Raw genomic sequence first — 15,000 nt, 5'->3', positions numbered from 1 at the left:
GAGCATCCGAAGTAGTAATCGGAAGGTCGTAGGTTCGACTCTTGCAAAGGAGCACTCGGATTTTTCCGAGTATACCCGAGTCACCATTGAAAAATATAATATCATCTCTTCAATGGTAGAGCATCCGAACTAGTAATCGGAAGATCGTAGGTTCGACTTCTGCAAAGGAGCACTCGGATTTTTCCGAGTATCCCCGAGTCACCACTGACGAGTCTCCTATAGCTCAGTGGGAGAGCATGCGAACTAGTAATCGGAAGGTCGTCGGCTCGATTCCTTCAAAGGAACACTTGGATTTTCTTTCAGTATCTCCGAGTCACCACTGACGAGTCTCCTATAGCTTATATAGTGGTAGAGCATCCGAAGTAGTAAGGTCGTAGGTTCGACTTCTGCAAAGGAGCACTCGGATTTTTCCGAGTATCACCGAGCCACCGCCTTCATTTCATTCGCCTGGGTTGACATGTAACATCTCTTTCAGTCCAATCGCGACTGTGCTCCATTTCGACTATTATCCTAGCAGTATGGCGAGACAATTGTCTTATGAATCTACAGTAGTTCAGTGGCCCAAATCCTACCAGTCTCCTATGAGGAAATCTTTGTTTACATTTTTTTGCTTCATTAGCATGAGTCCATCGTTTTCTAATCTATCAGCCAAACAATCAGTAGTCCATTGCATAATGAGCTATCTCTGAAACTTGGAGTGCGATTTACCAGATAATCTCTGAGTAATGACGCTTTGAAAATTCGAAATTTTACAAAGAATGTATTGGCTCATTTCCAACTTGCACAATCCCATAATGTAATACGTTTTGGAGGTTCTTTACATAATTAACTGGATATCCATTGTTTTAATGCAAATAACCCCCCAAGATGAAGTGTATCAAGGGATTACGAGCGCTTTTGCCACCCAAGAATTTATCACTTTTTGATGGATATGAACTCGCCTGTTATCAAAGCCAATAGGCTTTCACAAAGTTCAACACGTTCTTGTACCTTTTGAATCAAATTTGTGGATACCTTGATGCTTTCTATCAGCAAACTCTCGTGTTAATGAGACAAACTGTAAACGATGACGTCAGCAAAGATTCGTCCGTAGCTGAGTGGAAGAGCATCCGAAATTGTAATCGGAAGATCATAGGTTCGACTTCTGCAAAGAAGGACACGGATTTTTGCGGCGTATTTTCGAGTCATTTCTGATGACTGAATAATCGTTTACCATGATTGCAATTACTTTGTTGTTCAGCAAAAATGTACATATGTATTTAGTTCTCTGCCATTTCCAGGACGAGTGGTTCGTGCAGACATCATGACTGAGTCTGGTGGACGATCTAAGGGCTGTGGAACAGTGATGTTTGAAACAGCCGAGGATGCAGCTCATGCCATCAGTATCCTTTAGATGAAGTGTGTATTGTGCTAAATATTAAACACTTAATGTCTGGTCCCGAGGGGAACAGTTCATTTTGTTTCCCGAGAATCTCAATGTTTCCCCGAGGCGCAGCCGAGGAAAACATTCAAATTCGAGGGAAACAAAATGAACTGTTTCCCGAGTGACCAGTCATTAAGTGATTTATTATATAGAGAATGTGCACGGCGGCCATGTTGGAGGACCAAAACCATTAAAGATATTTGCATAAAAATAACATTTATTCCCCAAAGGAATATCATTCTTTTGTTTCGGTCCTCTAATATGGCCGCCGTGCACATACTCTATACCACAAAAAGAAAAACGTTCAACCGCAACAGAAACGGCGGTCGTCGGTCAACATTCGCGGGTAACAGTGCACTGTTACCCTCTGACGTCATAGATTTTGCACTGTTGCCTACTCAGAGACTTTTGGCGGGAAACAGTGTTATTCTTAGATGTCATGTGACCTCGAAGTAACCAATGAGAGCGCGCGCTACTGGGGGAAAATTTTCAGCAATATAAAAAAAGCAGCTTGTTTAGGTTTCGTTATACAATGGGCTGCAATCACTGTCAACAGAAGCTTCATGACCTTGAAGTGTTAACTCCGGTTCAGAGCTATAAGATATACGTCATATACGTCAAAATATAGTACTTCTAAAAATAGGGAGGGGGTTGACTCAACAGTACAATACGCATTCGCCCTTGTCACACGGCGGCCATATTGTACCGGGAGACCAAAAGAGCTTTGTTTTACCACGCCAAGCCTCGCAGTGGAAACCATTGGGGTGAGGCTTGGCGTGGTAAAACAAAGCTTTTTCGGTCTCCCGGGACAATATGGCCGCCGTGTGACAAGGACGAATGGAAGCTCCGGATAACGGACTCCTGGCTGCATATTATTATTATTATTATTTTTTGGATAATCCTTAACAGTCAACCAGGCCTGTTCAACGGAGCGTTGATTGATGGACGTGAGATTGATGTGCGGATGGATCGGTTAGGATGATATCTGAGCTGACTGCAGGCTGACATGTTGGTGTATTTCGAGAAGGACGTCAAGCTTTTTCCTTTGATTTTTCTAGAGTCATTTCTTTCTTCGGTGTTGTCGCCGGACTCTTTGATTTACTTGCCACCTCGGATTGTCTAGTTGTCACGCAACAGTCATTCGTCCAGTGGAGTTGCTTGTATATCCAGCAGTGAAAACGTATTGATCAACATTGTTCTCAGGGTCGCTCTTCATTTCACTGCGGGACCGAGGTTGGAGTTTTTGACATGCGCAGGAGTTCTCTTAAAGGAAGATGGTTTCCAGTTGTCGTCTCTTTTTATCCGAGACTTTATTCTGACGTTTTATTTGTCTTTTTTCGCGGTTGGGTCGTTTTTATCCCGGACTTGTAGAATGATTTAGTCCTTCTTGAGGCGCATCCCTTGACCTTCTTGCTTGCGTTGTCAACACTCGTGTAAAATATCCTCGACCGATCTGATTCCATTCCGCTCTCAAAGTTCTTTCGACTAATATACCCGTGTTGTTTCGATCGGCAGCTCTTTAAGTGGTTGCTTTTTACTTATCCATTTTACTGAAAATAACGAAACCGTTGCTGTGTATTTTGTTGCCTTGCGCTGAAGAGGGTTAAGATATTTCAGGCCATTGTTTGCTTTTAGGCTTCTGCATGAATGGGGGAGTTTTTTTTTCCTGGCTTGTTGTAGGTTTGAAACTTGTATTTCTAGTAGAAGCGAAGAAATTGTCTTGTAAAATGAGATTGTAATGAAAGGTTTTGTCGTTGTCTTTGTTGTTTTCTTGGCGTGGAAATATTTTTGTTTTCACCGAGTAGGGATTTGGCTATTGTGAGAACTAAATCGCGATTCTTCTGTCGTGATGACTTTCTAGGGGTTGTGACTTGAGACCAGCTATGCCTTACGGAATACAACTAGTTTACACTTGGTCTCATAATAGCGATGGAGACTAAAAGTTTAGATACTGATGCGCTTGCTTGGGTGGGAAGTGAAAGCATTCAAATTTGGTATCATCTGGGTTGAGATAAGGACGGTTATCGTTGTCACAACCTCGGGTTCATGATAGGGTTTTGACACGGAGTAATGCGGCCTTGGAGTGTATGACATTTCGCACAGAACATGTATAGGTGCGTTCCGTGTATGATTTGGGTCTGATAACTTTAGGTTCACATTGCGTCGCATTGTAGTTCGAAGGTACCATTCACGACCCAACATTTTGCCAAGTGTCTCCAGTGGTCTGAAGCTGTAATAAGTGTCCTTTGATACGCTCATGAATTAGCTTCAGTTACTTTTTTGCGTTTGATTGGTCTTGGTAATCCTATTGTTAAGTTCTTTGGGATGGTATGGGTGATTGTAGGTCAGGGGTGTTTCCTTACGGGGTTGTCTTTGTCATGCCCTATAAGTGAATTGCGATGCAGGCGTGATACGAAAACCAGTGTTTCAGTGGGGTTGTGATTCGACTACATTGCAGTTTTGAACTTAGGGATGTAGCGAGGTCTTTTACTGGGTGGCATTTGCATGTAACATGTTATGGATACTTTTTACGTTTGATATGGGTGTCTAATGATAACAATATTATTGGCCTGGTGTTAATGAAAGTTAAGAGGGGGCATTCTTTGTGACAACTTTGTAATGCCGTCTTGATAAGAGCAGTGCAGTCGTGATATGAATTCCATAGTAACTAAGGTAAGATCACAATACGAACGCAATGCAGTTTTGACAGTGATGCAATACGGTCTTAATATGAGTGATACTTTGCATTTGATATGAGAATGATCAGTCATACTGACAATACTTGGTATGGATGCATGGCGGTCATTATATGGGTGCCATGCGGTCTTGCTATGAATCCTTAAGGTCGGGTAGGTTGTGTGTTGTGGTGACACCTTTGTTATGTTGTTGATAAGTGTAGGGCATTTGTGATATGATTGCCTATGTCACCAAAACATGGTTTCGATCAACGACAATGCAACTACGGGATTGATATGTGGTCTAGATATGTAGCATCCTCACGAGTAATCGGAAGCCGATCGAGGGTCCGACCCCTTCAAAGTAGCATTCGGGTTTTTTCGGGTATCTCTAGTCACCATTGCAAAAATATGACTTCGTGGTCCGTTGATGTTGTGTGGTAGCTGTTAGGGTAAAGAAAAAGTATTGGCATTGCTAATTCACTTTCTTTCCAGACTTGTGGGTTGAACTGAAAAGTGCGCAGCTCCACGAGATCGTGTCGAAAGCATGTTTAGCACAACACACCTCCGGTGTTCTCTTCTCGGAACACAGCACCACAGCCAGATTCAATTAGCCAGGAGGCTGTGTTCCATGAGCTGCGCTTCTGTAAGGGGGTGAATTGGGCTTGATAATAGGTAGTTAGGCTCGGATGTCGTGCGTTCCTGTGCCATGCCGTCTTGATATGAATCATAAGAGGTCGTGCTGTAAGTGCAGTTCAGTGTGATATCATATTAAGGGTTGTTCTGTGAATAGTCCCACGGGTCAGCATGGGAATAGATGACATTATGGTTTGAGTTTTAGTTTTAGTGAGTAGAGAATGGATGCAGTATCACGATCATGAAATTAAGAGTTTTCTTGTTTCTGTGGTGCCAAATTTATTCAAAATGTTAAATTACAATGTTCGCATCGAGTCGCCCCCGGTGAGTTTTGATTTCTTCGTTAGCATGGCGTCGGCCCAGTTGCATTTGCCTGAACTTCTTCTGATTGAATGATACCACAAAAACGCAGAAAGTCAAAGTTCAGGATATTTGCAGTATACTTGGAACTCTTCTGGTGAACTATTGAAGATGAAAGATCGGCAGTTTGTGTTTGTAAGAGCATGGTTGCAAAGTCGGAGTGGCATTCTGCCGAACGAAGAAGAAGAGAAGCGGATATGTATCTACACGCAAGTGTATTCCACCGCACGATCTTCAAAAATGGAATATACTATGTTCAGCTGCTTCGTAAGGGAGAAAACCGGAGAAAGCAGAGAAAATGACGAGTTCAAATCAACTCAGTTGTTGCAACATCCTGGATGTGAATCTTGATGGAAGGCGTGGTCTTCATCACAGCATTTTTCCTGTGCCCCCAGCATGTGAGGGTTACAAGGGTGTGAATCTTGATGGAAGGCAGTTGCGCTCAGTACAGGACTTTCCGTACTCCCCAAACACTTAGTGGGCCCAAAAAATATAGGAGTTCGATATGGTCAAGATTTCGTGAAGAAATGATAGGAAGGTCCATTACTTTGAGACACGATAACCAACTATCTTGTGGGCATCATGCAGTAATTCATCATCCCTTCTTCCTTGAAGTATTGTTCAGAGGACCTTGGCAGATGGAAAAGCATTTCCTGGAGGGTTTCTTTGCAGGATTCTTTAAAGGCTTGTTGAAAACTTGTGAAAGTCGTTTAATCTGCACAGGCGTTTGATTTTGACCAGACAACGGCATACATCGTAGATATGAAGGAAATGGTTGGGAAGGGGGAGGGGGAGGGGGAGTCGTTCGCGTTTGAAGAAAAGTGCCGGTGGTGGATGGCCGAAATTTTCCACTTAGGAAATTTTTTTGGTGAAGTGTTTCTTCGTTAGCCGGTTGCTCGTTAAGGTGCAGAATATTTTTGTATGTTTAACTGATACGGTGGTACCAGAAACCCATAAGGAATGAAACGTGTAACGCGCGTTCACAGCTTCCGAATATTCAGTGCGAACTGATTGCTTGAATGTTTCAGTGCTAAGTACCATATTTGGAAATCCCTCGCTCTTGTTGTTCCAAATATGGTACTTAGCAAATTGAATATTCAGAAGCTTGTTTCCCAGAACACAAGGGGCCGTTACACGTTTCAACTCTTATGGGTTTCTGGTGGTACTTGAAAGGGGAAGTTTTTTTCTAGGAAAGTACACAATCTTCAACACGTCGATGATGCACACTGTAGGTAAGTTAGCATTGAATGGGGAGCTTTTAAGCAAGGGAGATGAAAACGGATACTGCAAACTCACCGACAAATATCAAATCGCGTCATTGTATTAATTGTATTATCACTTAGCGTTTAATGCGACATTTGTACTTACGAACGTACTTAACCGAGTGTGGTCTTTATGGGGGCGGGGGGGATTTAAGAAACCCGACGGCTATGGCAGCGACGACGTCACAAAGCAATGATATCATTAGTTGTGGTTACACACACCTTGGGTTTGGGGCCTTCCGAAAGGTTAATGGCTTGGTTTGGTTCAGCTCAGTTTTCATGTTACCATTGGGGATGCGGTTACACAGTAAAAGACTTCCTTAGGGTAAAATATAATTAGATATGAGTTCAATGACCTTGCAAATATGTCTGCTTTATGATTGGCCAAGCCACCTCGTGGAGCAGATAAACGGTACGTTTCAGTTCAGGAACTGTCATGGGAAGTTCTTTTTGATGTATCCATGGAAATAACCCAAGGGCAGTTTCGTTTTAGAGGGAAAGCGGTTATACAAGAAAACGTCCTTGTCCGTGGGCAAACGCTATTTACCCATGGGTTAAAGGGCCAGTGTAACCACAGCTAATGTTTAAAAGAGGAAAAATAATCTTGCAGCACGTCTTTTGGCAAATATTTTGGCGGTCCTCTTCACATCTACGTGAAATCACCTTTTTTTAGGTTTTGACAGCAACGTGAGCGTACAAATGCGGATCTTTCATTCTAGATTTTTACTCTGAAACCGCTCGTACGTAATTTATTCATGTTTAGGATACTTCGCCCACATTGTACGACGTGAACCAGATAGACTAATCCGCGGGGAAAACTAACGACAGTGCAAAGTTTTATTTTGAGGTGATATTTTCATCGCCGTCGTAGATTTTAAAGTCCCTAAAAAGTGCTTTGCAACCAATCTCTAGAGAGACGGATAACAACTTGTGGTGTAATGTACAATTGCTGTTGGACGAGCAAAAGGAACTAACGAGATATCTTTTTTTTTTCGTCCACCAACATGGCGGTGATGACGTAACATGAAAAGCACCTATAGCGAATTAGGGAGCTTAAGCAACGGCGACGGCAACGTGAGCATCATCGTAAAATATAAATTCGCGTATTTTAATCGCTCCGTGACTATTTCAACCTTTTTAATATGACAAGGGTGTGGTAGTTCCTCAAAAATGACACTTGTCGGAACGGCGCTTAATTTAGGGAAGAAAATGAAATTTTATCCTCAAGTGCTGACGTTGTTCATAAAACCTTAAATTTGGCTATTTCACGTAGTTGTTTTGCATACGACGTCAAAGAAATGGACAAAAGTGAAAAACGCACCTGCAGGGCGTGCAAAGCTATTGTTGTTGCCGACTAAATATGCAAATTTGTGACGTTTTCTGCCGTAACGTCACTCCAAATATAACTTAGCGCTATCGTAAATATTTCGCGATTATTCCGTCTTGTTCTCGTTGTACGATACAGGTGAACTGTCCCGTATTAAACTTCTTGGGTACAACGCTCTTAAAGTAAAGCTGGAAAATGAACGGTTCATTTTGGTATGCTCACGTCGTCAAAACCTAAAATTCGATGATTTCACGTTTTATTTTTAAGTACGACAAAGAAATGCACGGAAATGTGTGCTGCACGACTGTTTTCCCTTTTTTTTTAACCAATAAGATTCTTCCGTTTGGGCGTTGTCGTTACCGTTGCCTTCGTTGATTCTTTACTATTCACAAGCACATCCGGCAAAACGAAGTGGTTTTTTTCTAAACTTCTCGACGTCTTCGTTGCCTAGCTCTCTATTCAAGGCAAAGAGAACCAACAAACTCAACCCAAACTCATAAAGAGGAAAAAGGGAATAGGCGATTCCTGAGTTCGTGACTGCCTTCGCTTGAAAGCGAGTCTAAGTGCGAAGTTTTTGTGATGGTAATTAGTTCTACTTTACATGTCAATGAAAACTTATTTTCATAAGAAAAACTTCGCAGTTAGACTCGCTTTGAAGAGGAGGCAGACATGAACTCGGAAATGGCCTATTGATAACTGGGTCTTCCCTTTAGAGCAAGTTTCAATCGAGTGTCGTTAAACCAAAAGAAAAGTATAATTACTTTGAGTTCGCTGCTGAAACGAATATCTACTTCCGTTCCTGGATTACCGACCAATCAGAGGCCTTTTTCCAGTTTTGGGTAAACTCGTGGTTTGTACGGAATTCTTTCGCAGCATTTGATTGGCTATGCACAACACAAGTAGTCAATTATGCTGATTGGTTTCTTTAGATATTGGGACGTTGAACGGAAGTGGTTTTTCGTTTCAGCAAGTGTTAGTGGGGGAGAAACGCGTGACGAAGTCCTAAGAACGCCTGCAAGGGAGGCTACAACTATTTATGACCGAAGTTGTAGCAAATGTATTTGTACTCGTGCAACGTAAAAATAATAATAATAAAATAAAAATTATTATTACAAAAACACAGTTTGGGTATTTGATAGCGTGGTCATGTAAAATACTCGTACTGGTTGAAGGGGATCAGTGGGCAAATTTCCGTCTGTGTGACAAAATTTGTGACCGAGACTAGCTGCTCTATGGGCCCCAATGGAAATCCGTCACCACAAACGGCTTGTTCAAGACATTAAGCCAATTGGAGAAAAAGAAAAAACCACTTTAATTTTAATCTTTATACACGTCGTACAGGATTAATGCAAGCTGATTCAAAAGACCACAGAGTTCAGCATGGCACCCAGGCACTGTACGATATCTGACGTCATTAAGATATCCACGCTCTCTTCAAGATGGCGCTTAGGGTCCTAGAATGTACGAAAAGATTAAGTGATTTTTAGACCAATGAAACTTGCAATTTACTACTTAGTTCAGCCTCGTTCTCAAAGAGAAACATATGAGCATATTTCAGGGATAGCCAGATCCAGACGTCGCGTGCTGATCTCAGCCTAGAATACCCACGTCTTACCTTTGTCAGAACAGGAACAAGACTGTAGTGCAAAATTCGAACGTAATTGTTTTCAAAGACAAAATGCGCAATACATCTGCTTTCCTTCACAGTACATGTCCGTTCCACACCCTATTGCACTAAATTTGAGCGTATTGTGTAAATGGAACACCCCAATCGTCAATAACAAAATTTCCTATATGGGATACATTGCTTTACAGTTGTAATTTTCGACAAGGAATTTCAAAAAATTAAACTAGACATTCCGCAATTGGGAAACAAAAGAGAGAGAACCTGTATCGTTGGTGTGGGAAAGTTGGGTTTACCTGTGGGAAACCAAATTTAACGATCTAGCTCAACAGTAAGCCTCGCGATGAAGAAAGGGCGCAGAAGGTTGTCATCGATATTCACCGAGTCTGAGGTGAATAACTATTTTAGTTAAATTACATAGGTGATTTATTTATGCATTTTCTTTAAAACAATTAACTTCTTCGTCTGTCATCTCGACAAAACGGATAGCGGTCACTTTGAAAAACACTTAGATGTTTATCCCATAATAATTACCTCAAGTGCAATCAATCAGCGTAGAGAATTTTCAATAATCACCTACCTACGTATAAATTCTCTCACCCATCCTTGGATGAATTACAAAAAAGCAGCAAACTTCTCCGTATCTAACTAATTAAAGCATGCAAAGTGTTTAAAACTCTTTATTCCAACACACCTGTTTTCCAACGTTTTTTATCGCTCTTTGCTCTGAAGTCATAGTATCTTCTTCCTCCACTGCCTACAAACAACACAATAAGCAAAATAACTTTGAACGTTCGTACTTTCTACAAAAACGGAATGCGACCCAAAGTTCAGCGATTTTTCCCTGAAAAGTACAGGAAAAGTCAAATATTCAAGGAATGAACAGAAAAGTCCTCACAACAATGAAAGCGAAGTTCGAGACGTTACTTCTGACCCTTTAATTCATTAGAAGACCGAAAGAAAGATCATTTTCGGGCTCTCACAAATGCAAGTGGGGTCAAGACTTCTACGATTGCTGAGAACGGCAGGTACAAAACACAGGTCACAAGTCACAGGTCATTGTTTTACCATTACAGAAAGTATCCTGAACATTCATAAAAGCTAACCTTAGGCCTAATTAGGCCTAAACAAAAGTTTTTAGGCCTATAAGGTTAGCTTTTATGAATGTTTAGGATACTTTCTGTATTATAAATACTATAAGAAACAGACAACTTTTTTAAAAGACATGTTTTGGCATGCTTATGCCATTATCAGTTTAATAAGCATACGCATACCGAAACATGTCTTTTAAAAAAGTTGTCTGTTTCTTATAGTATTTTATCATACTTGCTACTATTGCGACTTTCTGTATTGGTAAAACAATGACCTGTGACCTGTGTTTTGTACTTGCCGTTGCTGAATATACTATCAGGACGGGTCATAACACGGCCATTCTAATTTGCAGGTCGCAGGTCATTGTTTCACCAATACAGAAAGTATCCTAAACATTCTTAAAAGCTAACCTTAGGCCTAATTAGGCCTAAACAAGAGTTTTTAGGCCAAAGGTTAGCTTTTATGAATGTTTAGGATACTTTCTGTATTGGTGAAACAATGACCTGCAACCCGCGACCTGCGACCTGCGACCTGCAGATTAGACCCGTCGGTCATAACATCAAATGGCCCGGGATCTGACGGTCGTTCTGATCAGTCTACATTGTAAAATTAAAGAAATACTGTTGACTCAGGAACTTATATTAACCCATCGCTTAATGACAACATTAGCAGTGAAACCTTCCTCCAATTTTAATTATCAAATGTTACTGCGGACCAATTATATTATTTTCTCTTTATATGGTTTCCAGTCAGTTCTACTACATTTAAATATAGTTTTGTATTTCCTAACGGAATATTGCTTCTGAAGATGAATGTTGTAGCATTCGAAGCGTCAAGCTATTACTATGTTTATTGCCGTTGATAAAATGAATCATATAACGTCATCGATAAGGATAACCTCTGTCGTCTTTTTTTCTATGTATCTTTACTTAATGTATTTGAACTTGATAAACCCATAACTAGAGGAACCTCCTAAAGATGCTTTTAATTTGAATGAGCCACAACCGAGTAACAGGACAACGCTGAATCAATGGTATTCGTACCTTGTGATAGTTCTTGACCAGTTCCAGCATTTCCTATAATAAACGCAAATTTCATTCATCAGGCATCGTTAGAGTAGAGGCTCCGGCAGCCAAACGATGAAGTTGGACCATCAAACACGAGGGGTGAAGCAACATTTTAGCGTTTGGCCACCGTCTTTGACAGCCATTGAACATGTTGGATGATGTTGGTTCAAGTTTCATACAGCATCGAACATTCGATCCGACAACTTACAACACTTCGTTTGTTCTCGTGTTGGCTACGGGAATTTTTTTTTTTTCGCTTGGCCAGTCTCAAGCCATTCTCGTCCCCCGAGTCCGCTTTTCGTTTGGACGACGCCAAGAACACGAACTCTGACTACCGAGCTAAAAATACGCTCAGTCGCAGTAAGAGCCCGATTACATGAGCCAGGCTGGCCCGGTTGGGCGGGCTGGCTCGTTTAGCCGAGATCCCGGCACGTCAGAGAAACACACCAAAAATCAAGTTTGCGATTACATGGACAACCTCAGCCCGGATAGCCGAGATCCTGGCATTACGATGCCGGGATCCCGGCTAACCGGGCTGAGATTATTATATGTAATCGCATTCACCGGGACACCCCGGTTAGCCGGGCAATCGATTTCTAACCACACAACCCAACTTTAGGGCAAAATGGCCCACGGAATAGTCGTTTTTCTATGTTTAAATAAAAGATTTATAAGATAGCAAACCTTAAGGCTTCTTTAAATTGTAGAATGGTGAATTTTAATAATAATTTAGCGAGACAAAGGTCTCTCCACTTCTTGTTGTCGTTGTTATCTTTTTTCACACGATATATTCTAAATTTAACCCAAGCCGGGCTGGCTCACCTCATGTAATACCGGGCTGAAACTCAACCCGGCAAACCCCGGCTCATGTAATCGGCCCCTGATTGTAAAATGTTGCAACCGCACGCGCAATCTGACTAAAAATTGAGTCATTACCATGGACACCTTACCCACAACCCTATGCGTCTTATGCTTGGCGAAGCATGTTGACAGGATGTTTGACGAGGCAGTGTGGCCCAGTGGTTAGGACGCTTGCCTTGAGATCCGGGGATCCCGAGTTCAAGACCCGCTCTGACCACTCGTTGAATTTGTTCCTGGTAATCCTTGGTTCAACTTCCCAGCTGCACTTGTAAATAGCCAACTGGTTTGCCTTCGGCCAGTTGGGATTCTTAACAGTTGAAGTTGTTGTGTTCTGTTGTTTCGTTGATTGTGTTTCATTGGCCCTGAAAAGCCCCTATGGGGTAGCGGTCAATTAAGTATGTATGTATTGTATTATTGTATAGTTGTTTGGCCATCCCGTAATTTTCAACATGTTGGATCGATCCAACATGCAATCAACACATATCGTTTGGCCACGCCTTAAAAGTCAGAGTATATGACCCTTGGTTTTTTTTTGTTTGCTCAGAAATGGTGATTACCGGTAATTTATGTTTCCGGCGTTTCCGTCGCTAACGACGGACTAACGGAAAACTTCACCGTGCATTGCGATTGGATTTATTTCTTCCGATGCCCCTGTCGTCTTCGACGACACGATCTTCGTTTGATCGAAGGCAACGAAGATGAAATAGGAATGAGAAGAATTGGTTACGATTCCAATGTCTGAATTCCACTCGTTGGTAATGTTTCAATCTTCCGATTTACACTCGGAAATACTTGCCTTCACGGTTTTTTGATTAAGTGCACAGTGATCATCGTAATCCTGTAACGTTAATCCATCCATCCATGTCTTCTTGTGCAGATTTAACAACATCTGAGAAAAGAAAATATAAAAAAAAGATCTCGAATCAATTTAATCGAAATCAAAGCTCAAATTGGGCAAACATCTCATACTAAAATGGCCGCCTCATAGTGTTATCTTATTATTAATAAGGGAGCTTAAGCAAGCGCGTTTTTGAGACTCGGACGGCAACCGGAAGACGCGAACCATTCTCTTCCGGTTGCCGTCCGCGTCTCAAAAACACGCGTGCTTAAGCTCCCTTAGGGAGTTAAAAGGTACTTCAAGATTTACGACAGCGACGTCGAAGAAACGAAAACGGCACTTCAAAATATGACTTTGCACTATCGTAAGTTTCTCACGGATAAGTCCATGCATTTGGTTCGGAAAACTTTAAATAACAATGACCACAACCAGGTTTTCTGAGCCCGCGAGACTGAGCACCCCCAGCAGACCACTGTTTTAACGAAAACCGCTGGTCAGCAACCTGATTCTGGTCTTTGCTGTCTAAGGTCTTCCATCTCGTTCACGTAGCACAGTGTGGGCGAAGTGTCCTAAAAATAAACTGGTACGAGCGGGTTCTGCGCAAAAATAGAGAATGACATATTCACATTCGTACGCTCGCGTTGTCGTCAAAACCTCAAATTATTTTGGTGATTTCACGTCGCTGTCGCGCAACGACGACCGCGTCACAACTCAAGGCCATTATTGGTTAAAAAAAGGAAAAATACTCGTACTGCAAGTGCGGTGTACACGCATTTTTTCAGTCAATTTCTATGACGTGCTTCAAAAAACCAGAAACGTGAAATAACCAAGTTTTAGGTTTTGACGACAACGTGAGCATATCACAATGACCCATTCATTTTCTATGCTTCCTTTTAAACAGTTCGTGCCCATGCAGTTAAAGGATAAGGAAGTGTTACGTTTTGGCAAACGTTGGCCTTGTAGCGCTTACATTTGAACAGACTTAACTGATTAGAGTGCAATGTGAAGTGCTAACTATCTACCCCACATGAACCATGTGAGCGCCAGCCCTACTGATGGAAATGGGCCCAAACAAGGACAGAGAAGGGACCAGGCCGTGGGAACTGAAGACGTTAAAGTCACGGCAATGAACATGTACAAGTACAAAGAAGGATTACGTTTTTGCAGACGTTCGCCCGAATTGCACAACGTGCGCAAAAATAGAATCATCGCTAAATACTTGCGATAGGTCTAATTTTGGAGTGACGTTTTCATTGACGTCGCCATTAGGGCCGTTTATACGACAGAAAATTTGCGGCGGCGTACATAATACGCGAAAGGAACTATTTATACGAGTACAAACTCCTAGGTCAGGATAAGCCGCGGCTTGAGAAAGCCGTGAACGTAGATTTTGTACCATTAATACGGGGTATTCGCGTCTTATGTAAGCCGCGGCTTATTTTTTCTCGTATTAACGGCCTTGTTGTCCTTTGCTTAAGGCCGCGGCTACACAAGCGATTTTTTTCTCTCGCCGGTAACGCGATTTTTTTCAAATTTTGTCGCGTCGCCTGCGCGCGAAGGTGGATACAAATTGAAGGCCGCAAGAATCGCATACTTCAAGAGACCTGGGCACTACAAACAAGCATTCCTCCTTTAACTTCACTGGCTGAATACTCTTTAGTCGCGTCGCAAGTGCCGGCAAAAAGTTGGAGGGTGGCTACACGGGCAACTATCTGTGTGATTTTGTCGCGAAAGTTTGAACACTGGCGACTTTTTCCTTGCGATTTTTTCACTGTCGCGTCGCCAGTTCAAGGGTGGTTACATGTGTGATTTTCATCGCGCGCTGGCGACGCGAC

At 42.0% G+C, this 15,000-nt stretch overlaps 2 protein-coding genes across 2 annotated transcripts in view; one reads left to right on the top strand and one right to left on the bottom strand.

Annotated features, from left to right (window-relative positions):
* Nucleotides 1-3,167, top strand: part of LOC138032579 (myelin expression factor 2-like) — a 17,528-nt gene extending 14,361 nt beyond the window's left edge. Inside the window, exons 11-12 of the mRNA XM_068880286.1 lie at nucleotides 1,281-1,382; nucleotides 2,341-3,167. Coding sequence (XP_068736387.1) covers nucleotides 1,281-1,382; nucleotides 2,341-2,405 — 167 coding nt within the window. The 3' untranslated portion in view covers nucleotides 2,406-3,167. The remainder of the gene's footprint in view (nucleotides 1-1,280; nucleotides 1,383-2,340) is intronic.
* Nucleotides 3,168-8,971: 5,804 nt separating this feature from the next.
* The window catches only part of LOC138032578 (26S proteasome non-ATPase regulatory subunit 14), a 22,962-nt gene continuing 16,933 nt past the window's right edge, over nucleotides 8,972-15,000 (bottom strand). Inside the window, exons 10-13 of the mRNA XM_068880285.1 lie at nucleotides 13,124-13,216; nucleotides 11,443-11,475; nucleotides 10,002-10,064; nucleotides 8,972-9,137 (exon numbers count right to left, since the gene is read on the bottom strand). Of these exons, the coding sequence (XP_068736386.1) occupies nucleotides 9,042-9,137; nucleotides 10,002-10,064; nucleotides 11,443-11,475; nucleotides 13,124-13,216 (285 nt within the window). The 3' untranslated portion in view covers nucleotides 8,972-9,041. The remainder of the gene's footprint in view (nucleotides 9,138-10,001; nucleotides 10,065-11,442; nucleotides 11,476-13,123; nucleotides 13,217-15,000) is intronic.

This window comes from Montipora capricornis, chromosome 14, assembly GCF_036669925.1.
Source record: "Montipora capricornis isolate CH-2021 chromosome 14, ASM3666992v2, whole genome shotgun sequence".
Taxonomy (NCBI): Eukaryota; Metazoa; Cnidaria; class Anthozoa; order Scleractinia; family Acroporidae; genus Montipora; species Montipora capricornis.
The sequence above is the reverse complement of the archived record's forward strand: the minus strand, read 5'-3'. Positions and strand labels throughout refer to the sequence as shown.